Source organism: Micropterus salmoides, unplaced genomic scaffold, assembly GCF_014851395.1.
Source record: "Micropterus salmoides isolate LMB-PRFRI ecotype aquatic unplaced genomic scaffold, ASM1485139v1 Ms_hic_scaffold_10, whole genome shotgun sequence".
In the NCBI taxonomy this organism is placed as follows: Eukaryota; Metazoa; Chordata; class Actinopteri; order Centrarchiformes; family Centrarchidae; genus Micropterus; species Micropterus salmoides.
This window is the reverse complement of record NW_024040041.1, coordinates 24,189,415-24,217,290: the sequence shown is the minus strand read 5'-3', so window position 1 is coordinate 24,217,290 and position 27,876 is coordinate 24,189,415. Positions and strand designations below refer to the sequence as shown.

The window sequence follows — 27,876 nt, the reverse complement described above, 5'->3', positions numbered from 1 at the left end:
TCTGTAGTTTGATTTTGTTAATATACTGAAATGAATGGAATACAATAGTAGTCAGAAAAGAAGGAAACACATCTAAATATTTATGTCAGGCTGCTTTGGAAAATGCCAGCCAGTAATGTACTGTACCACAGGTTTATGCTCTGATACATCATTTCTTGAAAAAAAAAGTAAGTAAGTAAAAAGTACAAAGTGTATGGGAGGTGATGGTGTAGTGGATAAGACACATGCCTTTGGTGTGAGAGACCTGGGTTCAAATCCATTGTGAGACACCAATGTGTCCCTGAGCAAGACACTTAACCCCTCGTTGCTCCAGAGGCGTGTGACCTCTGACATGTATAGCAATTGTAAGTTGCTTTGGATAAAAGCGTCTGCTAAATGTTACAAAGGGTGCATTTTTAAATGGAAGTTTTGCCCTGTGGCTTTAACGCCCTTGTGTGTCTCCTGGTCGTCATGCAGCTGCCTGGCATTGAGGAAAAGGAGAGCCAAGGTCCAACCACCTGGCAGAGAGCCCAGCCAGACTCAGGAAGTGTCCGTGAGAGGTGGGGGTGATGGAGGGTGGGGGTGGTCAGAGGGTGCAGGCACCTCCCTCTCCATTCAGCTCCGCACCTCAAAGCATTAGTAATGCATTCCTCCAGTCCAGCACCAAGCAGGGTAATTCAATTTCCTCGACAGTGAGACCGTGTGAAATTTCATTTGCATCTCTGGGTCTGTGTGTAAGACGGGTTGTAAAAACCTCTCTGCCTCCATCATGCTTTGTTCACTGCTTTGTTTGGTTCGGCCCCCACAATAAACAGCAGGGAACCCAGGAGATGATGTAATAACTGAGACAGAAAATAGCTTGAAAGAGCAGAAAAAAATGTTCAGGAAATTTAGTAGTCTGCAGTTTTCATCCTAAAGACACATTTTGAATGAGTGATGAAAGTTCAGCGAAACATTTATAGACCAGATAATAAAAAACAGCAAAGCCTGGTCCAAATATGTTAAATCTACAGTATGCAAATATACAGTATGTTTTTAAGTTAAAGAAGGTCCACTCCATCTATCTTGTTATAATCAATTTCAACCCCCAGACTTCCACATAAGAAGTCAGTGTTTGGGGCAACAGCAGCTGGCTGGCGTTATGAAGGAAGTCGATAAAACCAGACTGGTGGCCCGGCGCTGACTCTGACCTCTCGCCTGCTGTCGGCTCAGAGGGATCAGAAACACAACACACTGCCTTTCTGCTCCACTCAAAGTGCATGCGGGACTGTGTCAGTGCACTGCAGAAGGAACAAATGCCTGCATACACATATAATTACCAGGAGAAATACCTCTGCTACTTTCTCCAGAAATCATGCACATTCTGTACAAAAAGGTAGACAACATCAGTCTTACATCTTTAGAAGGAACTGAATTAGAAAAAAAAAATCTGCATTCCAAATTACTCACCAGTAGTGTAATGTAACTTAGTAAATTACATGTTGTATTTTACTTCAGTGTTTTCTCTTAATGCTACTTTATACTTCTGCTTCACTTCATGTCAGAGGCAGATGTTATAGTTATTACTCCGCTACAATTGTCTGTCACTTTTCCTACTTGGAAACATGATATGCTTTTATGATATGATGCAGTACTGTGCTGCTAATCTACACAGTTGTATACAAAGTATCCAAAATTGGCTCCACATTGTTGGACTACAACATCACTAAATATTAAAGGTGCCGTTCTGCATACTGTTTACTTTTATTTTTTGGAACTTTAAGTATATTTTGATGATAATGATTCTGTATTTTTACTTAAGTAACATTTTGAATTAAGTACTTTTACTTTGGTAAACTTTGGTAATGCTCAAGTAAAGGATTTGAGTACTTATTCCTCAACTGATACACTGGTAAGCTTACATAGAAATTAAATTAGGCTTTTATTTTCTTAAAAGGAAATCTCAGGTATGAACCTCTTTCATTTTTGCTTTTGCAGCAGTCTTACTTTTAACTTTTTTATGTGCATCACATATTCATAATAGTTTGTTCATCAGAAAAAGAAACAAAAAAAAACATCTTTACTAAAGACACATTATAATTCACACACCCTTTTAATATTTGGCAATTATTTCTTGTGTTTACAGCTTATTCTTCAAGTTATATGATTATATTGTTTATAGTTCACCTCCTTATATATAGCACTAATACATGTTTCCTGTTTTTTTAAAATTTGCTTAGTGTTACAGGCCCTAGATCATCTAGATGGAAACTTTTCAGTGTCTCCAGAGTCTGCTCATTCGTTTCAGGAAGAATGTTAAGTTTTCTCTCTCTTATCTCCTGTGATTATTGTAAATGAACGGGGTGTGCGCTCTAGTGTAACTATGTGACACCTATCTTACGCGGCCATTTTGATCAGGTCTCTCTTGTGAAATAGAAAATGTATCTCAAGGGACCTCCTGCTTAATTAAAAACAGTGAAGGCAACATTAAAATCCTCCAGGTAGCATTAAAATATACTTCACATACTACTCTTTAAACCTACTAGTAGAAAATGACCATTTGTTGGTCTGGGTTAAAAGTGTTTGTGACTATAACTGTTAGGGCTGCAACTAACAATTATTTTCATTGTTTATTAATCTGTCAATTATTAATCGATTAATTATTTAGTCTATAAAATGTCAAGATGACGTCCTCAAATGTCTTGTTTTGTCCACAACCCAAAGACTTTCAGTTTACTGTCATAGAAAAGTAAAGAAACATGAACATATTTAAATTTAAGAAGCTGGGATCAAAGAATTTTTCTTTAAAAAAAAAATGACTTAAACCGACTAATTATCAAAATAGTTTAAGAGATTAATTAAATAGTTGACAACTAATTGAGTAATCATTGCAGCTCTAATAATTGTATTGCATCACATATCAGCTCTTATAATGTATATATGTTGAATAGGACAGTAGTGGTTTCTTTGTTCTACTTGTTGAAACACAAGAAAAATAGTGCTAACATAAAATAAACGACCAGTACCTGTGTAAAAGTTAATGGCGTGACAAGGCTGGCAGTGGAGTTATGCTGCTACCTAGTGTCTGTTCCTGGTCAGGAGGTAATAAACAAGCAGATGCGCTACAGTTAAGGTTTGTTTAATTTCAAAACACAGCATTCAAGCACAATATAACCACAGGTTTTACATGTACACATTCTAGAGCAATGCAAAAAAGATGTATATAAAAAAAAACAAGATTATATCTATGGTGACCCCCTCCCCCCAAAAAAGCATAATGAAACATTTAAATCTATTTATCATATTCACATTAAAGAAGCAACACATTGTGCTCTAAAATGAAAAAAACACCAACCTATGAGCAACTCAAATAGAAAATTGTTTGGTTTTTTTTGTTTTATTTAAAAAAGAAAAGAAAAAAAAAAAGAGTGAAATAAGCTTTAAGAAATTAAAAATGAAAGGTCAATTTCAGGCATTTTTTTCTTTCATGTTTATAATCTGAACAACAGCCTCACATTACAAACGACAAAGAGAATATGACTACTACCCGAAACAGAAAGATTGCATCAGTGTAATATTGTTTTACAGAGCATAAATGATTTGAAAAAAGTCAGGCTCATTTTTCTCATTTGAGAACCAGGTGCTGTCAACTTTACAAACTGGCCCAAAGTAGACACATTTAAAAAGATATTCAGATAGTAAAAGAGTTGTGCTTCACTTGTTGGCACAGTCTCAAAAATCACCTCATGTACAGGTCAAAATGCACATTTAAGAGCAAGTTGAAGCTGAAGCTGCAGAAGTATCTCACTCACAGGTGTGTGAATGATCGTCATGCTTCAACAGGAAAGTCCGATTTCCTTTGCTTTCTCTATAATCTGGAAATTGTCAGAGTTAACACAATCCCTTCACAGCATCCACTCACACGTATCTACTTTTGTTATAAATGCTAAAACACATTTGGGAGACACTGCACCGCCAATGCATAAAGTTTCTCTTTTAAACTTTCCTAGAAACTGCGATATGCATTTTTTTTCACATAAACTTGCATTAAGATTCTTGGTGTCAGTGAACTGTTAAACCTCTGCACTAAGATCAGAGTCAAGGATGTGTATGTCTGTGGACAACTCCCAGTTCTGTTAAGGAGAGATGAGGTTTTACAACTTTACAAGAACACGTAGAGAATAACTAGCAGTCTGGTGAAGAGGCAAATTATCGTACAAAGTTCGGATTAATGCTGCAGGAGACATCACGCACAACTCAGTCCTCCTCTGCTTCATTATAGTCTTCACAGGGCTGTAAAAAAAGTTTCTGCTTCCAGTGGTATAAAAATGCATCTTCTATGTCACACTCTTGTTTGTTTAGTTTTTTTTGTGGGGTGGGGGTGAACATCATCATCATCCCGCTGTGACCCTTCTTGTCAAACAGCTGCATTTCCATCTTGCAGCTCATCTTTGTCCTTATCAAATCCTCTGAGAGCATGTGCCAGAATCAAGTTCACAGGCTTACAAGTTACAGTCACTGCTGTGGAATAGTGGCTCATCAGTGTGCAAAAAAAAAAACAAACAAACAAAAAAAAACATACCAAACAGAAATGCCAGGACAGGAAAGAACAGTGTCCCAAGGAGGAAAAAGATTTCAGTTTCAGACCTGTAAGACATGCAATACTGCAGGAAAACTGGTCCCAGACATTTGATTTAACACAAAACACAACAAAAGAAACTGCCAATGTGCATGTGCAATTTACAGTATGCCGACATTAACTGGAGAATAATGCAAATTCTTACTGGTTGACTCAAACATAGCAGACCTGCATTTCAAGTTCCACAAGCAGACAGAAAACCTGAGGGACTGAGATGTCGCACCGTTAAGTGAATCTATTCTACGACAAGTTTGATCTTTCTTGAGTGTGCTATGTGAGAGATAATGTCTACACTTCCGTTGGGAAGAAACCAGTTGATTCCTCTCATATTTATGTGTAAGGTTTTTCACCCCCACCCCCCCAGCGATGAGAGAGTGCAGTACAGTACTTCAACAAAACCAGTAGTAATCAGTGTTAGGCTATGAGCACTTCCAGAGTCCTCAACACTGCAATGCCTTATTAGATGTGACACCGTGTATGTCGTGGTGCATTCATGTGTAAAGAAATTTAAGAGCGTAAAAGTCACATCATAGTGGCAGGTGAACTCCAGCACCAATGATGAATCTAGTGATGATAAAAATAAAAATAAAAAAAAAAAAGGTCACTGAAACTGGAGAAAAAGCATGTCCTGACTAATGAGATGAGATCTGATGATCCGCAGGACGTCCTTAAGTTCTGCTTCAACCAATCAGCAAAAGATCATTTGGTTTTCCATTTAAGTGGAGTGAGAAGGTGGAGGAAAGCAGGCGGAGGAGCGACTGAAAGGCATGAGAAATAATGGCCGACAGATCTCAGCGACGTCAGTGCTGTAGACGCAATGAGTACAGTGTTGTCTAATGTGCTGCTGGAGGGTTATTGGGATCTGGTCGGCTGTTGGCCAGGTACTTGGCCCGCATGCTGGAGGTGTACTGTGGACAGAAACAGAAAATGATACAGACGATGACGTGAATCATGGTTTCACCCTTTATAGTAAAATAATTAATTACAAGTAGTGAATAAAGGTGGGGGGAATCACTCCTGTCTTTTACAACAATTTAAATAATTTCTCATCGTTATATGATGATGAGGTGGTTTTAAATCTGTTGGAATAGCAAACAGATTCAAAGGCTCACTGCTTTGATAAGAAAGAAAACCATTCTGGTAATTAAAACATCAAAAGCAGCAGTAAAGGAGCATAAATATATACAGATTGGACATGCACAACAAAGCACTACAGAATACAATACATTTTTTCTGATTATACTAAATCCTACAGATTACCTTCCACACTAGTTACTCCAGAGAGCTGGAATCTAAAGGAATTGTTAACAATTCAAATACAGAAACAACATCACAGAAACTGCTACAGAGGACAAGGACATCAGAGTACAAGGAATTGTATAAATATAATTATTTCACTTTTGTTTTAACCCTCATTGCGCATCGGCAGGGCCAGTCATTCGTTTACATTTAGGATGCACCCATGCATTTTGCAAAACAGGCGATACAAGCACACAAAGGCTGCATTGCAAACTCATACGAACACAAGTTGATTTGGTTGTTTTTTCCCCATAGTGATTTCAGGAACATTTTCATTTGTCATGATCAACCAGGCAGCCCGTTGAGCATGTGAACGCTGAGAGTCGACCCCGATATGCGCTCAACTAAACACCACAACTTACCTCGGATGTTAAAGAAAAAGATGTATTATTAGACATTGGCCTGAGTTTGTCTTTTTAATCTCTAACTACAACCATGTGCTCATTTTGAACAGCTCATTTTGAACAGTTCATATTTGAGTAGTACAGTATATTTGTTAAATTGGTGCGGGTTTACTGACTTTTCATTTTGAGATAATAAATCTACTGTGTAACATTTACACATTTTTGTAGTTGTACCACCAAATACACCTACTTGTGGTATTAAACTGCCTACATGATAATTTCATAAGCACGGCCAGTGTTTACTGAATATCCTCTACAATATTTATTTTCCATGTTACAAACCCAATAATTGAATCCTTAACACCTACCAAATGCAGGTGTGTCCACTTTTACTCTTTAACAACCCCGAGTTCACCTTTAAACCCAAGAATCAAGACAAAGCAAATCCACATGATCAGTGAACTGGTTTAACTGCTCCTTAATTTGATGCTGAGTCGGTGACGGTAACTCATTGGTCACAGCGAGCCAGGGGGCAGAGTTACAGCTTCACATGTTACTCCCAGCATATCTATGGTGCCGTGGGGTAGGGGAACATGCAGCCCAGGGCCACAGGAGACAAACATCAGGTGGGACACTTAGCAAGAGTCAGGACAGAGGAAGGGGTGGGGAGAAGGGGGGAGGGGGACCAGTAGACCTGGTGGGACCTGAATACAGGGTGAGTGGAGCTGGGAGTTTGGGAGGTGGTACAGAGGAGGAACCAGCAGGTGGAGGAGGCGGGCATGTTTTGTACCTGTTACATAGCAGATGAGGTTACCAAAACGATCTTGAACTCTCCGAAGGCTTTAACTGCCAGCTGTGACCGCTGTTACTGTCCGCGGCAGTCAAATACAACTGTATGGATTCGCAGACAAGAAAGAAAAAAAAAAAGAAAAAAAAAAAAACACGACAAGAAGAGAGTATAGAGAAGATACACAAAGCAGCATCTCTAAGTCCTGGCAGACACAGAGACACCAGGGAGGGTAGGGTCTCTGGTAGAGGTTCAGGCCGGGGGGAGGAGGGAATGATTGAAGTTTGTTGCTAATGCAATGTTCAAACTCTGTTTCTACCGCTGCCAACTTTGTCAACTTGTAACAAGTTGCATTTTCAAGTTTTTCCCACATAAGTCTTCACTGACAGCTGCATAGGATCAAAAACACAGAATCCTGCTCTGTCACTGTCCATAACTTGTACTCTTTTCTTTTTCTTTACCCAAGGACTTTTTGGTCCTTAGGTAAAGTTCCTCTAGACAAATAGCAGCATACACATAGAGTATAGGCTATAGGATCTATCCTGCAAAAAATCTGCCAATCTGATGACACCAGCAATACTTCCCAGTAAGCATACAAGTGAGCTCTTTAAATATAAAAACAAATGTGACACAGAGCTGTCTGCATGACGAAGGTCTGAGGATCAAAATATTGTTAATAAAATGAGTACAAGTGATGAACGGTGTGCAGGATTCTTTTGTTTTCTTTCCAACTTTAATCAAGTAAAAGTCAGAAAACAATTCATATTTATTAGGGAAATACATTTTTGTTTTGCTCCCTATCCATAAAAGAAACAAAACTAAAAGGTCGAGTTGAGCGCTGTCAGAGATTCAGCTTATTCAGGTTATGTTTTGGAAAGGGTGCTCTATATGAAGAATGATCTCTTCTAATTCTAATGTTCTACCATACTATCGAGTGCTGTATACTGTTAAATACATGCCATCACCAAATGGGAATCATTGTTTATCCATGTTTCTAAATGTATGTTTATGTGGCTCCGAAGTAAATATGTACACTGTTAAAGCTTAAAAAGGTACAGTGATGTACAGTGGAGAGCAGGGTTCTATAATGTACAATGGGGCATTTACAACGCAGCAACTTTTCCCAGGGAACCAAGAACATTTTGAGGAACTCAGGAACTAAACATGCATTTCGATCCAGAAGAAGAAGGGACTAAAGGTTCCTTACTATTTATTAACGTTACAAAAGTTAGGCTTAGTTGTCAGCTTGAATGTGTAAACGGGCTGACCGCTGGAGTTAACAGGAGAGAGAAAGCTGTGGTCGAACCACCTAGAGAGTGGCAATGAGGAAACAAAGTGAGTGAAGGAGAGAAATAACTATTTGCATGCGGTTATGTTCTGAAGCAGAAAGAAATGACCATTAAAATCTCAGCAGATTTTCTAATGTGGAGACTCTTCAGTCTCCTCCTCCTCTGCTTCTGCTTTTAATTAATTGACTAAAGCCGACTCAAACATCAAAGTCTAACAACAGCAAATATAAAGAACAACATGACTGTATGAAACTTTTTGTTTCAAAGCTGCTGGTGTTGTTTCATCTGCCATTGCTCTAATCTTCAAGGTTCGTCAGATGCGATGGAAACTCCTAGTTCCTAGTTTAGTTCCTGAGTTTAGTTCCTTTGGTTCCATAATTTTTGGAACATTTTGGTAGAAAACGGCTAATGGTCCGTCACTCACAACAAGGTGCCAGATGTGTTTCTACAGTTGTTACTGGAAAACGACACTTACCGAGGGGGGAGGAGACTCTCGTCCTATCAGAGGCGTGTTTTCACAGCGCGAGGTCTGAAAGTTGGCGTTCTGAGCCCTGTTGAGTTAAACACACAGTAAGGTCAAACACAACAAGCTAAGAAGTGCATAAATCCACAAACATGGCTTTAAAGATATGAAACAATATACTGTATACATGACAATCAGCATACCAAGGTCATGCTAACACAGAGTCAGAAACTAGGGGATCCCCCTCCCCCTGGTTCCCTAACACTGAGCTTGACCCATGAGGCAGAGAGCTTCGGGTTTCATGGGCATCACAGCTGGAGAGCAGCAGCTGCATTTGCTGGCCACTGCATGACTTTCTATAGGAGATCCTAGCTCCTCTCTGGGGATATAAAAGCTGGCTCCTGAGTAAATAAGGTATCTAATTTCAGCCACACTATGCACAACTCTGAGATGTGAAAATACATGATCTACCACTCCTGCATTTCACTTAGTGCAGCTCTCTATTAAAATCCACTGAGGCAGTGGTGACTTACATGTACTCAGTTACAGGTGCGTTGCTGACGGTGTGGGCGGCAGCTGGGATGGAGGTCTCGCTGCCGTAGCTGCTGCCACAGCTGTACAGGCTGGGCATGTGGACGCGGTACAGGTTATCATGGTTTTGTCTTCCCCCGTGGCTCAGAGACTCATCCTCACTGTCCTCGTCGCTCCTGCAAACATCACACAACACTTAAAAAAAAAAAAAAAACAGCCGCCACCAGGGGGACCCCCTGTCCTATCCCACTGATGACAAAGGAGCACAGAAGCGCCACGTGGTCACATTTTGTGCTTATTCTCAGTCACATTCTGATTCAATTTCATCGCTGCCTGAGGGAGGGAAAAACATGCTCTCTGAAATACAGAAGACACAGTTTTCCATTGACCTTAATGGGACTGAACAAAGACAGTAAAAATAGCCTCATGTAATTAGTTTAGTTCCTGTCTGAAAATTAAAAGCCCTGATTCTGCATCAGAACAATGAATGATTTGTCCACGTTGTCAAATAAAAGCAGTAGCCAACTTCTGCAGAAGGAATGTGAGTCTGATTTGATTCTTTCCAAACAATGAAGCTCACTAGGGTATGTAAAATAACAATAACGCACTGATCACTGTCGAAACAGAGCAACAATGACACCAACATCATGGAGCCTGTCTCCCTCTAGTGTTCATCTTTTTCCTGCATCTTTAATTCTTGAGATCACTGACTTTGATTCAGTGTAGCTTACAATACATTTACTGACCTCAGTGTGCATATCAGAGAAAAGAGCAAGTTACTCACCAATCAATTACGAATTCTAATATTACTCTAGAAATGCTAACAGTCAATATTAATCATAAATCTCCATATAATCGCAGATAGGGTAAAATAAATTAGTATTCTGGAATCACTACAGTAAAACAGAACAAGCTTAGCAGGACCACTGAGAAAGACTGGTAGCGTGTAAGCCTTTGCTTTACAACAGGAAGCTCCAGCTGAGATCAAACTGATAAACATGCCCCCCAATGGTTAGGAGGGATCAGTTAATTATGTGGTGCAGCTGAGCTGGCAGCTTTGCCTAGGAAACCACTTTCCTCATAGCCATCCTGCAAACCTTATCTGCTGCCGATAGGACAAAAATATCTGAATTACTTTACCCCTCAGCCACAGAAAAAGACACCAGCACGGGCGGTGCTTATGATAGATTTAGGCCAACTCTGCACAATTAGGGGGGATAACAGGAAGCAATCTATTTGAGGAAGCAGCTGGTGCCTTCTGGACACATCCCAGTGGTAAAAAAAACAGTCTTTGAAAAGCAAACAAACACAAGTATTACACATAAAGGAATTGTATTTCCCTATCTGTGTATATTCATCCTGAATGACTTTTTATGCTTCATTCCCAAGTGCTGAAAAGGGTTAGAGGAAATGCTATAAAAAACCATAACTAATTGATAGGCTTACCCTCATTAATTATTTCTCACTGTATACACAGTCCTGCACAAAAACTCAGCTTAAAAGCCTTTGCAGTGGTTCCAACGTGGTTGTGAGTTGAAGGGTATAGGTGGCCAAAGGATGTCTTACCTCTTAGCGTGCCAGGTGTGAGGCACACTGCAAACAATCGAGCTGAACATGAGAGCAGTGACAAAGGAGAAAAGCACGAGGTAGATGAGGCCTTCCAGTCCGTCATAACACAGCCCCGTCATGGCCTGGACATAGTCCTGCAAAAAAAAAAAAAAAAAAAAAAAAAAAAAAGGGGGGGGGGGACGACGACACACCACTTTTTATTATAGCAGGCATGACCAGATCAGAGTCTACTCAAACATCTAAAATAATTTCAGTAACCCTAGCAGAGGTAGTAAAATGCTAGAGTTGCTGTTTTAAAATTTTGGCACATGGATTCTGAGAGAGTCTTTAACATGCATCCGCTGTGATTTCTCATTTAAACTAGGTCAACCCAATGAGCTCACGGTTGGCAAACTAGAGGGAAGGCAATGCCTTTTACCTAGGTTTGAAAAGAAGCCCTGTGCTCCACAATATCATGATTGAGACTCTACGTTCTGTATGCAGAAACACGTATCTCGTCACGATTTGTATCCTACCCAAGATACTCTATTTTCATGAAATAATAAGCTTTGGCGTGGTAACAATGTAGATGTTTGAGAGTAAGGGCAGAGCAGAAAGCAAAAAGAAAGTGCTACACTTGCACATGTGCACTTGGAATTTGGCTGCCACTGAGGGACAATAATCCAAAGCTTGGCGATAGCCAAGTACTTGTCATTCAGCTTCATAAATGGTACATTGCCAGAATCAATTTGACAAGACATCGCATACAGGAAGGCCAACATTGTTAATGGTGACAGGTGTAGTCAGCTGCACAAGCATAGAAAGAGGGGTTGCTTTATGCAACTAAGTTGCACTACAAAGATGTCACAACAAATCCATCGCCAGGCCCATTTTCATCAGACATGGAGAAACTCCGGAGTAACAATGTCTCGTTTTCTGAGTCTTCTCCTCCCTGCTCACCATGTGCAGGCTGCGACAGTCCACCAGGGCCGTGAGCTGATGCAGACTGATCTCCGTGGTGTTCAGAATCCCCTGGATCTCTTCCAAATTTCCCTGAAAAATGAATGCGGGGGAAAAAAAAAAAAAACACCCACACAAAATGTTGAAACAGGCTTAACTTGAAATCCAACTTTGGCACCCGAGTATGCTCGGATGCCATGACCAAACATAACAAAAGACATTTGAAAACAAAATAGATTAGTATAATTCTCATTGTCTACATAACAAAAATGCAACAAAGTGGTAGTTAACCTGCATATACATGGTGTAAACAGTCAAGAATAAGAAAACGTAAACATTTGCAAAAAGGAAATTAATTCACTGATTATTCATTCTACATCAGGGATGTGTCTTTCATCAATATACGACAGTACACAGCGGCTCCAGCTGAAAAAGCAGATTTTAATGTATGATATATTTTAACGGATGTTGGTTTCCCTTTTTCCTCCAGTTCTCATTACAGCTCCAGCAGCTGATTGCCTGATAGAAACATTTGCACAACCTCAGCACATTTCTCTGTGTGGGTATGTGAAGTGAGATATGCCTCTCTCCATTCCCAATGTCAGCTCTCATTTGTGCCTCTGTCAACACAGTGTAAGGACCAGTGCTGGACAATACCACAGTGTTGTACTGACAAGGGCCTGTGAAAGCCTAATGCAGCTAAATGGACATAATGCAGTTCCCAGGTGGGCCGTCAGCAGATCTTTATATGTGGACAGGTGCTCTTTGCTTCTCTGCAGGTCTGTCGTTTGGTCCCATTCACTGGGATATTCTGTCATCACAAACAGTACAATAGTACAGGACAGCTTGTGGCCTGGGGGCAGAGGGGGGTGTTTATGGTAACAGCTACCCCGTAATGTGGCATTTCTATTTAAGAGTGTATTGATGGGGCCGGAAACACACCTTAGTTTCTTTGTACTCTCTGGTGGCAGAGCGCAGCAGTTCAGACACGTCATCCTGCATCTCCACTAATGCTTTGTGGCTCCCGGAAAGCTTCTGAAATAAAGTATGAACACCGTAGCAGCCCAGCACATCTCAAAAGAATTTCCATTTTTTAAAAACACTAACAAGTGCCTTCAGTTGTCCACATCTAGTGGAAGCATGCAGACAGCTACAAGCCTTACAAACTACACATAGCTTCCTTTTCTTTACCATCGTACTATCAATAGATGCCTGGACTATAGCAGCACTCAATAGTTTTAATTCTTTCATGTTGTTTGCAAGATAAACTAGGAAAAGGTGCTGTGCATCCGTTTCCCAACACAAGTACTGTACTACTGCATGGAAAAAAAGTATCTAAGGTAATAGCAGTGACTCATTGAGCACACTTGGGCTCTTACCAATTACAAGTTCATACATCACACAGAGAATATGTCTTATATACTATGACTGCTGAGCTTTGAGTATTATCAACCAGCTACCAGTCAGACAGCTTATGGGTATTCATCTGAACGGTAAACATGCAGAAACAAATATAGTAATATATGCAACTAACCTGCTGGAAGGGGTTGGTTTGTTCCAAACTGCAACTAAGGTAGTACTTCAGGATATCTGTGAATTAAAGGACAGTAGGAATAGAATAGCATATGTTAGCAGAGCCACATAAATTCACATTTTTGAGCATCTGTTTCGGCCTCAATAACCTAGTGTCAGTTGGACAATGTTAGGTTTGGATTTTGGACTGTTAGTTGGACGAAACACGGCATTTGAAGACCTTGTGTTGGGCTTCAAGGAATCGTTTTCGTAAGCATACATTTCAGTATAGTAAAACATTTTATTGACCAAACAATTAATCAAGAAAATACCTGGCAGATTCATCGAAAATGAAAGAATCGTTAGTTGCAGCCATACACTTACTGACTAATTAGAAGAAATGACAGCGCTGGTCAGAGCTGGTCAGAGCTCTGTACACACTGTTAACTGTTAAGAACCAGAAATAGCACACTGCAATCAAAAGCTCCATTATATTATATTTAGTAATACCTGCTCATTTCTATGTCACTAAAGAAAGTGTAGTTATGTCTCTTGATTTTGTTCTCTCTTATTTCATGTTGCACTGTGCTTTCTTTTCCCCACGTCACTGCTTCAGCAACCACTGTTTTGTCCTGGGAAAGAGGCCAATAGCCAAGTAACGGACCAATAAAGAGACATTTTATGTTATTTATTTTCTAGCTCCGTCTTGTTGTGTTCCCTGCTGTCCTGTTAGAGCTTGACTGCTTCTGTAACTGTGCGCCCGCTGAGTTAATCCTGAGCTCTGAGGTGAAATGTTCCAAACAAATAAAGTTCACACGTGCTGCAATAGTAAGAATTACTGTGTTTTTCCCATGATGCAGTAACACTTAAGCAACAACAGAGCACACAGCTACTGCAAGAAGGCTTAGGCATAACCCTTCTGCACAGGGCATCCTGCAAAACAGCTCAAAGAGCGGTTACATCATCTCTGGAGTTAGTTAAATTACAACATGACCAAACTTGTATTCTGTTCACCAAAGCAGATTGTAATTATGGTTTTGGACTTTTACATGCCATTACAACCCACTCCAGCTACTTCTTCTAACTCACGGCAGTGTGTAGGAGTCAATGTGAAATCCTGAGTGACTTAAAAGCTACAGCAATGTCCACAAATACAAGCTGTGAGAAAACCACCACCGACGTGAGACACTGTGCAAGTGACGTCCCACACAGTTGAGCAAACTCATGAGAGGAGGATTTCCGGTATAGAGAAATACATCAATCAAGCTTCTGTCACACATACACCCACCCACATAAATAAATACCAGGAGGAGAAGATTTCGTGGAAATCAGATTTTTGGTAACGGATGAAACTACTGATGTCTCATTAAGGGGCTGCGTTCAAGTCTTTTCTGTCAACTGTACTGACATAAGTAATGATTATGTTCATTGTCAATTAATCAGTCGATTATTTTCTTAATCTATCAAGTAGTTTTTTGTCAATAAAATGTCAGAAAATGGTGAAAAGTGTCCAAGAGTCCAAGATGATTTCCTCAAATGTCTTGTTGTGTCCTCAACCCACAAGATATTCAGTTTACTGTCATAGAGGAGTAAAGAAACCAGAAAATATTTTTTTTGGGAAGCTGAAATCAGAGAATTTGGTCACAAAAATGACTCAAAGCGACCAATTGATCAAAACAGTTTGTGCTTAATTTAACAGCTGACAACTAATCGAGTAATCAACAAATTCAGTCTAGCTGACAGCAAAAAACATGCTGCCAATCCACAGTGGGTTGAAAGAAGACCCATTTATGACTTACACTGATAAAACAACTTTAGCAGAAAATGAAGAATTTGTTCTGCTCATGACTTGGACAAGACTGGGGTGGTGTTCTGTTTTACAATCAGATTGATTTTCAGAGAGCCACAGATTCGGACAATGATCACAAGATCCCTTGTTTATTGGACAGGGATTTGGCAGCACATTATCCCACCAGGTTAGAAATGTTGATAGTGTAAGGGAATCGAAAAACAAATCTAGTTCCAGTCCCTGGTTTTTCAGTAAAGTTTCTCCAAGTATTTTGTTATCAAGCTGTTTTTTGTTTTCCAAGCATGAGAAACAGCTAGCTACCAGATGTCAAGCAAAGTGAACAAGCAAATGTTGTACAGACACAAACCTCAAAACAAACCTCACTAGAGTGAATAAATACTTAAATATACAGTAGTTGTTGTAAGTATTGAGGGAGTTACTCGGTTTTACAATTATTGATTTAAAGTCCTTGCCTAGGAAAAATTCTGCAAAATCTTTTAGATGTGCAGCTCGTCTTAGTCACTGCTGCATTAATTTGTAAAGTATTTACCAACAAAACCATCAGAATAACAGAGAAATACAGTACTGGCTGCAACATAACAAATCTCACAGATGAACTCTCACTCTCTGGATTGAAACCATGTGTCTGACATAATTGCGCAATGAGGAGAAAACAAAACAATGAAGAATTGTCGAAGTGATGCATGTTCAAGAAACTATAACAGCTATCCTGGGGAGGAAAGCAATACTCCACTGCAGTAATAACACACGCTGTCCTATCCAAAGATTTGTCTGGTGCAATTTTAGAGAGGCATGAGCTGTAAAGGGAAAATATCCAACAACTGAGGAAGATTTCTCTTTTCCATGGCAAAATTTGTAGGTGAAAGTCACCTAAATATTAAGGCACATAATATCTTGGGATTCATAATCATGAGCTATGTTTTATATTAACTTGCAATATCACGATAATAGTGATGAACTTAATTCAATTGTCTTTTCAAAGGCTGAATAGTTACCATGTGTTACAGGGGAAAAATAGAACTGAAATCCCCCATACTGCATGAATCAGCCCTGAGGCTAAATACAGCATCATGGCTGCAGCATACTACATTTAGAGCATAGAGCAAGACAGTGCTCATTGTTCAGATGAAATCACAGCATTTACTGCTGATGCTCTACATTGAATAACCAAAACCTTGGTGTGTGTATTCAGCCCGTATTTTCCTGTATTTTAAAGAAGAGACTGGAAGAAGACAAAAATGTGAAGCTGAAGCTGGGAAAAAAGCACATTAAGTAGGCAGGGAGTCTTCTGTGTTTTATTTCTAAGAACCATATTTACTTTTTCCCCCCCAGGACAGAAGAGGGATACAAGAAATATATGGCGTCTTTGATCCTCTTCTCCACTGCTCTTATCTCCCTCATACACTCTGCTTCACACACAAACGTTTGTTCGTCCATCCCCGTGGGGACATCTCATTGACAAAATGCATTCCTTAGCCCCTAACCTTAACTGCCACAACTACAGGCCTAAGCCTAACCTAAACCTAATTGAAACCTGAACCCTGAACCCTAAAACTACGTCTTAACCCTGAAAAAGCCGTCTCTACTCCTGGGGATCTAAATTTTTGACCCCATCAGTTAATGTGCAGTCAGGTTAAAGTCCCCACGGGATATAACAACATGACACACATACACAATAATCTTTTCTCTCACACACATCACATCATGGGGCGATTGGGCAATTACTAAAACGGGACGCGTTAGAGAGGCTTCTGTGCGGCTTATAAAGCCGGACCATTGCCCTCTTGACACTGCCGCAGATGTGGCAGTAATTTCCAGAGGCTTTTTATGACCTATGAACAAGACCAAGCTCCGCTCTTTAGAACAATGTCGTCTCACTGCTGCACAATAATCAGTGCATTGAGACCAGGAAGGGGGAGGAGATAAACAGTTCAGGCTAGCACATCCTCCACAATTTGAGATGACTAATATTCACCATTTTAAAGAGCTGTCTGAGTTGTCAACATGGTAATCTCAGTACCACATGAATGATACTCGGTGTCATTCATACCTTGATTGATGACTCCATACTGGTTTGACACTTTGGTGACATATGTGTCAGGGGCAACACAGAAATCACTGGAGGTCTAGAAAAGAACAAGACAAGACTTAAAAGTGAAGAAGACACAGTTGTAGTGACATTTTCATTGCATGCTAACAAGAATGAACTGCACAAACACAAGAAATCATGTGTTATCTTTGATGGAACATGTGAGTGAAAAATTGACTGCAGCTTTAAAAACACTACAATGTGATAGGCTGACTCCATGTCTGCTGAGAGCAATCACACTAACTAAATCAAGCCTCAATAAAGTAGTTTTTTGTCCTCCATAAGGCACCCAAATTAGCTGCTTTGGTCTTCTGTAAATAACGGCTACAGTATTATGGCTACAATGCTAATCCCAATTATTGTGCTTGTGATCACTGGTGTCAACACCATTAATCTAAAGGATTTTTAAGAAAACGAGCATGATTTGTGACATCACAACTTGTTTGGAGCCCTTCGTGGTCCAGTATGCAACTTACTGAAGTGCAATGTGGAAACTCCAGTGCATATAAATCTGTGAATAGACTTTGCGTCCAGCAGTTAAACTTTTGAAATTAGTGATATTTGCTTATTCATAGATTGTGAGTAGATCATTTTGTGGAAAAAGCATATTAGACACAAATTATTATTCAAAGCAGACTATTTTATTTGTTGTTTATGTAGGAGATGTATTGCAAGGCCACTGTATTGTCTTGAATTATGTCATATTTTGTCACTCCATGTTTTATAAACATTGTTATCTCTACCTGGAAAACATGATCATGCTCTAATGGAGACACTTACTGCAGAGATGGCCAACTCCATCCCCAGGGAGACCCAGCTGATTACCAGAGCCACTACACCAAATAAGCACACCCTGGGAAGAGCAAGACGAGGTGAGAAATTTAAGTACCTAAAACCTGCACTATTCACATGTACAAAAACAAAACATACAGCGTACAGGGAGATATTTTTAAGCTAACTAAATTGGTCCCTTAGTATGTGTCGAGCCTTCTCATGGACGAGTTTTCCTTTGAAAATAACAGATCACATAAATGATTTAAGATAAATAATGATGTGCTGGAAACGCAATCAGAAAGATGTGGAACAGGAAAAAAACAAGCTCAACAAACTTTTGGCTGAATCACCATAGACAAACTATACACAAGATACTAAATTAACTGAAAATAAAAATACACTGCATGATTACATACAGTATTCGGCATAAAGATGCTTTTATTTTGTCCTATTTTGCAATTAAAGGAAAAATTATCAAAAGCTTTTCTGATCAAAAAAATGCACATGCACGGTTTAATGTTAATATAATTTCCTTTGGCAAATTTTATTGCATTTATTTTATTATATTTTAGTGTCTAAACTACTTATTGCTTCTCTATTTAATATAAACTATTAAACAAAAATATATGGGCAAATGTGTCATTAGTAATACACTAAAATCCTGAGGATATCAGGATGTGATGCTTATGCAAAATGAATCATGACTGGGCTACTATTTTATAGAGCATGAAATCATCCTGACTAAACCATAATGACAAGGTGGTCCCTGATAACTTGAAGGCTTCATGTAAAGTAATCGTCTCTCATTCTGTGACAACAGCTGAAATGATTTCCCATGGCAGAATCATTTTCCCTTAAGTGCTCTCATGGCCATAATCTTGTCTATGAGACTCACCCTATAAGCGTTCCCTTGGAGTTGCGAATGAGGCCAAACAGCACCAGAAGGCAGATGAGGACATCGAACAGTAGCAGGCCTATGTAGCCTAGCCACCTGTGAAGACAAATGTCATTAACAACAAATGGCCTAGAGCAGCACAGCATACCGTCTCTCGCTGAAAAAAAACAGATCTTTAGAGCAAGCATACATTTCATAAAAGCTAAATCTTACTCTACAAAAACGTAACTAGACAAAGAAGAAATTATTTATTTAAAACAAAGGCCAGAAGGATGCCAAAAAGATTTGGAACAACATTATCATTTACTTAGAATCATGTTTCTTGCCTCCTGGCGAATGTAAGTCCAATATTCTCTCTCAATATTTTATTTTTGTTTTGGTTTCTGCTACCTCCTGAGGGAAATATCAAGTTTTTCAGCTGATTCACCAGCTCATCGCTAACTGTGTCTGTCTGTTTGGCGCTGACCAGATAGTGTACAGTGGGTTTTAGAGCGTTTTCACTGAAGCCTGCTGTAGCCAAAAATGGGTCGGACAGCTAAACAACAAGCTGAAACTCACTATAGAGTTGAATGACATAAGTCACCTTGCAACCCCTCAATTTACATTAACAATGTGTATGTTTTGTGTATTTAATTTCTGCTTTGAATTCAAGCTAGTCTGTGACACTCCATAGAAAACATAGCAAGCCATTCAGTAAGCCACTTGTATATTTATAATGTTAGGCATACATGTATGAAATCTTGATACAGCCCAGAGGGACTACCATAACTCATCTATGTTCTACCAAAATGGGAAACTCAGTGTTTGAGATGCTTGGTACGTCAGCAGCCTAATGATATGCTGAACAAGACCTTGTTGTCTGCGCTTGCATCCGCTTCCTACTTCTGATTCACTCTGGGATTTTAAAGTAGAAAACGTATCCAGCAGAGTGGCCTCAGCCCACACTGTCTCACCAGGGAAGAAACTAGTACCGTTCAACTTTTCGACAATATATGAACTCAGAGAGGAGCGAAAGCAAATTCTTCACAAGACAGTGAAGCACTGATGGAGTGTGTGTGTCTGCACTGAAACTTCCATAAAAAGATGTAGCATATGAGTCATGGTCTGTTGTTTTCTTTCTGCGATGCTCATATGCTTATCAACCCTGCTGCAGCTGCCACTCCTTACTCTGAAGCATCAGACCGGAGCTGAATACACGTTTTATTTTTGTTGCATTATTCTGTATGGCACTCTCACCTGTACCAGTCATACAGCTCAATCTTGACGGCCAGCTCCTCCAAGGAGATGTTGGTGTTGTCCCAGAAGGGAATCTCCACCATCTGCCTGACCAGCTCGTCCAGCTGGCCCTGCAGCTTTTGGATGATGGACAGGTAGTCTGCGTGCTGCGCATACTGGCCCTCAAGCTGTAGCAGATTGTCGTCTACTGTACGGTTCAATGAGGATGTACTATCATATACCTAGACCCAGCATAGGGACAAACAAGGTCATAGTGGAAAAGAAGAGGGGGATTCACTACACAGCTCTGGTGGTAAAGGCAACCAAAAACACTCGTGGCAGACGGATGATGAATTATTAAACACGTTGGTATCATTTGTGCTCTTACCAGCTTCTGCACCCCAGTGATTGTGCGGTTAGCATGGCGCAGGGAATACGTCAGCCGATTCACTCCATCACAAGTCTCGCCGTTCCCATAGAAACCGACAGCAATGCCAGCACTGAGGGGAGACAAAAGGAAGGGAGGGGAGGACAGGGTGGTGAGGAGGAGGGATTAGCTAAAAAAGACACAGAGAGGAGACAGAGAGGAGAGAGAGCGAGGCGGATAGCGAGGCAGGGAGAGAGGCGTGTGAACTCTACATTAACCCTATCGGTTGAGACCCTAGTCAACAGGCTCCTTTCAGCTCCAGCAGAAAGACTCCATACAGAACCATGGAAACACAGAGGAATGGACCAGCTATGCCCCAAAACCCCACACTACGGCTGACAAAGGCCGTACTGAGGCTGGGGATCAGCTCTCATTTGCACAGACAGGCCTCAGGTTGCAGGAAAACTGTTTTGACAATTGTATGGGAAACTTTTTCTATAGGTACATCAACAAAAAAAGTATTTTCACATAAATTTTTTATATATTCTGACAATTTATGGGTGATTAATTCAAAATCCAGTCTTGGCACATAGTAGATAGTAAAAGCTATTCATACTGGTATTAGTTTGTATGTTCTCTACATTTCAGTGACAAAAATAAACTTCCTTTATTTGCTCTGGGAAGAAATTCAAAGTGAGAACCGATATCGCTTCCTGTGTTGCAGCTGTTGGTCTTTTTGATAACCCCCATCCTATGCCAGAGTGGATTTGATCCAATAGGATGGTGATAAGCGAACCACTCCGAGCTAAGTGAGACGAAGTGTAGCAGTTTTCAGTCAACAGCCCTCAGTGAATCAATGTCTTTTCTCTCTTCCTGGAGGGCTGCTAATCTCTTCCTCTCACACTCTCTAGTGTGGAAAAGGTGAACAGGGGCAGTGTCACAGCAAAAAGAAAACCAACCTCCCTGCCGTGAACCTGTGGAAACTCTGCACTGCTGTTTTATTACTGGAGAAAAAAGCATTTGAAATTACTGCAAAAACACAGAAGAAAATGAAGATAATGCGAATATTGTTAACAGTGGTGCAGTACTTTGTGCCAAGCATGGACAAAACCAACAACTAAAAAAAATACCCAGAGAAATGTATGATCTCTCCATATAATTTTTCCTGCTTCAACTAAAACACTTTGTGCGTGGGTACAAGCGCACACAGATACAGTAATTGTAATGCAGTTCTTGTACTCATCAGGTCCCCAAGCTCTTTGTGCTACTCTGAATCAACTGTGATGGCTCTCCAGTGGCCCATCAACAGAAGGAGGAAAACAGGAAACAAATCCATGGTTCAAAGATAGAACGCATATCCAGATGGTACAGTTCTCACACCATCTACTTCAAAAATAACAAAAACTGAAGCCAATTTATATAGCACTTCTATAGTCTTTGTTTATTAAGTGCAAACATAACATCCCTCAGCACTGCTGTACAGGGCTGCGTTTTTTGTGACTGCTACAACCAAACGAAATGGGTGAGTATGCAGCAGTTTTATTTAAACATTACAAAGAAGTTTATAACTTACTTGTTCATCTATGTCATTTTGTGGCATTCAGCCTAAGTGTAAAGGCGGCTTCACACCGACCTTTTGGTGTGAACATCATTTGAACCAATAACAGGAAAGCTACCATTGTATGTGTCATTTTGGTGGTTAAAAAAAGGTTCTCTCATCCTGTTTTGGTTTTGGTGAGCTAGGAGTGTGTTTGCTACCAAAATGTCGACTAGCAGGGGACAAATCTGGACAAAGCTGCCTCCTGAATATTTGGGCTGAAGGTAACATTTCTCAGTTACTAGAGAAGGTGCATAAGAACACTGAGATATTCAAAATATTCAGCGATAAAATGAAGGAGAATGGATTCCAGCTTTCTGTTGAGCAGTATTTGCAAAAAGTTAAAAAACTGCGTCAACAGTACATCGAAGTACTGTGTATGTATGCTAAGTATTTGGAGGGTTTTGTTGTCTTTTTACTCGCATACTGTATGACCAATAATCAAACATTTCCACGACATGCCCTTTGTTTACAATTTTTGGATTGTTTGAGTTTTTGCCTTTGTGAACTAAACCGGGTCAGCTGGAAAATTTAAAAAATGTATCATCATTGTGATTAAGAAACCAGACCTTTAGGTGTGAACCTGCTGTAAGTCTTGCCTTAGATGGCTAATAAAATATTTTATTGAAATGTGATTTTAATTTGCAATTTTATCTGATATCATTAATACAATGAACTGTGGTCACTTGCCAATACACAAGCATATTCTTTTGTTGGCAATTTCATATAGGCATATTGAGGGGACTGAACAAAATGTCAAACCTTTGCAACTGCGTAGATTTACTGAAATTAGGCATGTCCCGGAGTATTTGTTAGTTGGCGTGCTGTCTTATAGAAAATTAGTAGGCTGTTTCAGACTAGTTCTAGCCTCTCTCTAATCTGTAGCTTTTCACTGTGTGCAGTGCTGACCACATCATTTGCATATTTAGCTTAAATCGATCTGTTGTTGACTGATGTCCTGCTTCTTCCTGTATCTTCATCTCTGTGTGTGGGTGAATGCAAAGCAGCAAGCATCAACAACACAACTGGTGAAGAATATGTTAAATGAAAAGGACATGTAACTTTTCAGGGAGATCAGAAAACATGAAGTGAAACCCCAGCACTCTGATCATGTGTTTTTACTCACCTGCAGACAAGTGTTGCAATGATGACACACCAGGCTGTGCAGCAGCAGTCAGCGCTGGGCTGCTCCTCATTTTTATTCCGCCGGCAGCAAAGACAAATGGAATAGAAGAACAGGAACAGGAGGTCCAGGGCCAGACAGGCGAGCGCCACACCTCCCAGTAACAGGATGGACTGATGGACAGAAGGATGGGGTTATAGAAGCTTGTTCATACCACTTTCACATCAATAACAGTGGGGCTAATGGACGTCCAAAGTGTTCCACAGAGGAACACCATCACTGTGTGATGCATATTATATTTTTCCTTTATTTGTATATTGACTTGTTTTATGTTTTATTTATTGATTGTAAACCACTGTCTGTGTGATACCAATTTTAATTCCACTTGTCTATATTTTACATTGATTTCTGTAAAGCACTTTGTTACCTGTATTGAAAAGTGCTATACAAATAAAGCTATTATTATTATTATTATTATTACCACATTACTACCACAGATGCTTGAAGGGGAGCACTGAGCTTCAAGCCTTCTTAACTGCAGACTATATTACATTATTATTTTGCTGATTTGTGCGCATCAAAAGCTTGTACAAATATATTACACTCTTTGCAAAACAGGCGCATACAACTCACTTTGTCCTAAATGAAACTGAAGGCAAGCTTTGCGCACAAGTGAGTGACGAACGCACAATAATCAGGAGCAAACATCTCTAAAATAATATGTCTTATCATACTCTGTGATTTAAAAAGAAAGGAACTGGTGCTTTAGATAATGTTGAAGAAAGAACCGCCTGTTCATTTAAAAATACAGCACTGATTGTGGACTTGACCTCTTAGAGGCAAATGAGAAAACAACAAAAGCTCTCTTTTAAGTGATATAGTATTATAAATGTCAGAGTAAAAGAAAATGGAGAGATAAATACTTCCTGCAAAACTCAACAAGACACAACAGGTAATACCTGCTGCATATTTCGATCAACATTATACTCTGGCAGAATTTCAAAGCTAGCAGTAGAGCAACATACTATCATAGTCAGACCTTTCAGCCAACAGCAGCATTTACTATGTAGGTCAGACAGAGGGCCTCTGTGATCACTGGATACTACTGAGGATTCACGGCTGGGACAGATTTCCATCTTGCCACTTTTGTTTTGTCAAAACCCTGAACCCTATTTGTTCAGTTTTCTCAACGATGCATCACAATGACTGACACACGCCCTGGTGCAGTGGCTTTTGAGGTGTTCACGGCAGTGAGTGAACTCTGGAAGTTCAAAGCACAGTCTTGGCAACACAATATTTTGGTTAAGACTATTCTTCTGTCTCAACTCTGTGCTGACTGTGATACAAACAAATGACAGACTAGATAATCAGACTTAAATACAATTGAATGACTTGGCTGCTGTATGTTGCTTTGCACACTTTGACCAGACAGGGCTCACTGTCCAGGGGTACAAACACTATTATCCTACTGCTTGTTATTTTGGGTGCATCACTTCCATATCATCTGTACATGAGGTAAGACTGACTTATTCAAAAGCACCCTGGGTTGCATCATCATGATGTAGTTCAATAGTGAGCACCACTCAGCTCAGCCATCTGGACAAGTCAAGACAACCCTGAAGCCTGAGCGAGAGCACTTCCTTGACAATAATTTGCAGCCTGTCATCACACTGGGTTAATAATTATGGTTTAGTAAGCTAGTGTAATGATGACCTCTTTTCTGTTATGCTCTTGTCATGATAAATGTGGGGAGGGAGATGACAGAGGACATGACATGCTTAAAATAGCTGTATTACCTGTGCATTTTAATAAAATTTGCATGATTAAATCAACCATTTAGTTTCCACTGAGTATCCTTATCCTTTTAACAGTGATACTCTTTACATTGCACTTCTATCTGTACACACTGGGCGCCAAACATACAGCTGCAACCGTTATCCAACCAATGGACCTTTCCTGTATCCTAGCAGGAAAAGGCTGCCATCAAACCTCAGAGAGCTGGACAATAACAACTGGGAAGTGGTACAATAATGACCTTTTTCAGCAAATGTACTCCAGTGCCACCTCATCTAAACAACATATTCCTGAAAATGCTCATTTTGTCTGAACTAGAGTCCATCCTTCCCACTAAATAATGGATCAACTAAAGAAATCTGAACGCAAATAACTTCCACCCACACACTTTGCCAAAGCAAAACAAGGATGCGTATACTTTCACCCCTTTAGATTACTTCCACTTTTAAACAAGAACGCCTGTACAAGCCGTAGCACATCAGTGCTGCATGTCTGGAATATGTCTTCCTGTTTAAGAGGAATCATGATTCACTTCTGGATTTTCTGACTCATTTACCAAAGAAAAACGGAAGTTGCCTTATGACTTTCAGCCATGTCTGCCCATTTTTAACTTTTGTTTAAAAATGACCATCTCTTCTGCTCAGTAGACTCTAAAACACACTTATTACAGAGTTTCCCGAAGCCTTTTAAAAAACCACAGCACCACAAAAGAGGTGGTAATGACGCATGTTCATAAGAACCTGCATCAACAGCCCATTAACAAATAGATTACAGACGGTTGTTAACATTTTAGGGTCAAAAAATGTTGGTACACTTAACTCTTAATAATGCACCTAACAAAACTAAACACTTCCCATCTTACCAGACAACATAAAGTTAATTGAACAGTTGGATTTTTAGATTGTATTAAGTATTCCTTAACTTCTGACAACATGGCCTTCATTAAAAGGATTTCTTTGTTCAATGTAAAAGAAAAAAGGTAATCTGAAGTTACTTGAGGACAACAGGATATTTGCAGAGCCATTTCCCCAGATCCTGTGGGTCAAATCTAAAGCGTGTGTCTGTATCAATCACTGTTGTGAGAGGCATAACCTGCACACCAACTGAGAAACCAATGGCATCAACATCAAGGAGAGGACAGTAAATGCTATACAGGCCAGAACCACCACTGCAGTAAAAAAACAAAGTATCACTTGACCTTAATTCACAGATTCTTTTTCAATATTATGTGAATGCCATGCTGTGCTCCCACCCCCAGTCTTAGTTGTTCATCAGGCAGTGTAGTCCCTTGCTACCAGTTGAACATCTTTATTTTAGACATTTGTATATTTAGATAGACTTTTTTATTTGAAAAGTTACTTCAAAGTCCAAACTCCCCTCAATTGGCATAAGAAAAAGTCACTTTTTATCTATGAGGAATGGGGCCGTTCAGGTCAACTTAGGTGCTTTGGATCACTATACAATGCCAGCTGTCTGGTGTCTGGAAGAGGTCAATACATGGATCTAACAGCTCCACACAGATGGTGACATGGATCAAAAGCTAAAGAGAAGGAACAGGTGCAAACAGGTCGTCTGTCACTCAGAAAAACGAATAATGTTTACCTTAAATTTAAGGCTGCGGACTTGGAGAAAGTACTGATCACAATTATATTCTCCATATTTATCGTGCTCCTGAAGGAGGACACTGAACTCAAACTAACACTGAAACAAACATTAGCTGTAAACATTCATGAAGGCCTATGTAGGGTGCCTGGAAATCACAACTTCTAGGGTCATTTCATACGAGGCAAAGGTGTCAAAGGGGTATTTTACCTGTTGATATGTCCAGTCCTCAGGTTGGAAATCACTGCTTGTTTGCTCGAACTTTAAGTTGAAATGTGGAAGCCTGTGCAGAAGGTTCACCCACCATGGTGGAGAGTAGCTAACCACTGCTGCCATGGCGAGTAAACGCCAACAAGATCCACTCACCAAACAAGCAAACAGAGATGGTTCAAGCTGTAAACACAGAGGGGAATCCACTTCAGAAAGTCTGTCTGTCCCCGGGATGAAAGGCAGATGGAGTATTGCTTATCTAGCATGAGAAACGAAGTTAGCGAGCTAGCTCGCGTTAGACATACTATCACCGAGTAAATTTGAAGTTTTATTCTAACTATGCCTATCAAAACTATAACATTGTTCACCCACATATTATTAAATACATCGTTTAGTATTTTAAATTACAAACAGCTAGCTAACCAGACAGACAGACATGTTGCTAGTAGCTTGCTAACATTAACTAGTAGCCATAACGACCCCAGGCGACCTGAATCTTAGCCGAGCTAGTTAGCTTGTTAACATGTCAACTTAAGTCAATTTTGTGTCGCTAGCGGGGATCCTGTTGTAATGTTATCTGTAAACTCCTGAGTAAGTTACCATGGCCCATTTAAATGTTGTTCAAAATAGTCAATAGTTTTTTCAAAGCTAGTTATACGTTACCCGTAATGTAGCTAGCGTTAGCCGGTTTAGCTGCTGGTTAGTTCGGTCCGCTGAGACTCGGGCACTGAAGCGAATAACAACAAGAAGTCTCTTTTGTTCCACTTGACATTCTGGTTTGCGGTTAGTTACATCCTGGTTAGTTTGGCTGGTAATTCCTCAGGTCCTCTCTTGTAGTCCTATTCCACCCAACAGCTCATTCAAGCAACTCCGAGTAAATCCCCCATCCAGTTATTAAAAGAGAGTGCAGGAAGACTGGGACCAACAGCGAGCGTTCACGACATTCACCCAGCTGGTAGATTACCCGGCAAGCCCGCACTCAACCCAACTCACCGGCATGAACACGACCCAGTAGCGCCACCCAGAGGCGCCACAGGGTTGCGCCAATGAGAACTTCACGTAGTGTCGGA

General features: G+C 40.0%; 1 protein-coding gene across 1 annotated transcript; it reads right to left on the bottom strand.

Annotated features, from left to right (window-relative positions):
* Positions 1–3,081: 3,081 nt before the first annotated feature.
* Positions 3,082–27,777, bottom strand: ttyh3a (tweety family member 3a). The gene is made up of 15 exons (XM_038704078.1): positions 27,470–27,777; positions 26,807–26,989; positions 23,204–23,373; positions 20,502–20,613; positions 20,135–20,355; positions 18,899–18,994; positions 18,010–18,082; positions 17,191–17,266; positions 13,353–13,408; positions 12,761–12,853; positions 11,819–11,911; positions 10,877–11,013; positions 9,313–9,486; positions 8,792–8,867; positions 3,082–5,505 (listed from the first exon to the last, which is right to left on the bottom strand). The coding sequence occupies exons 2-15, from the start codon at positions 26,930–26,932 to the stop codon at positions 5,431–5,433; spliced, it is 1,578 nt and encodes a 525-aa protein (XP_038560006.1). The 5' UTR covers positions 26,933–26,989; positions 27,470–27,777; the 3' UTR covers positions 3,082–5,430.
* Positions 27,778–27,876: the final 99 nt, after the last annotated feature.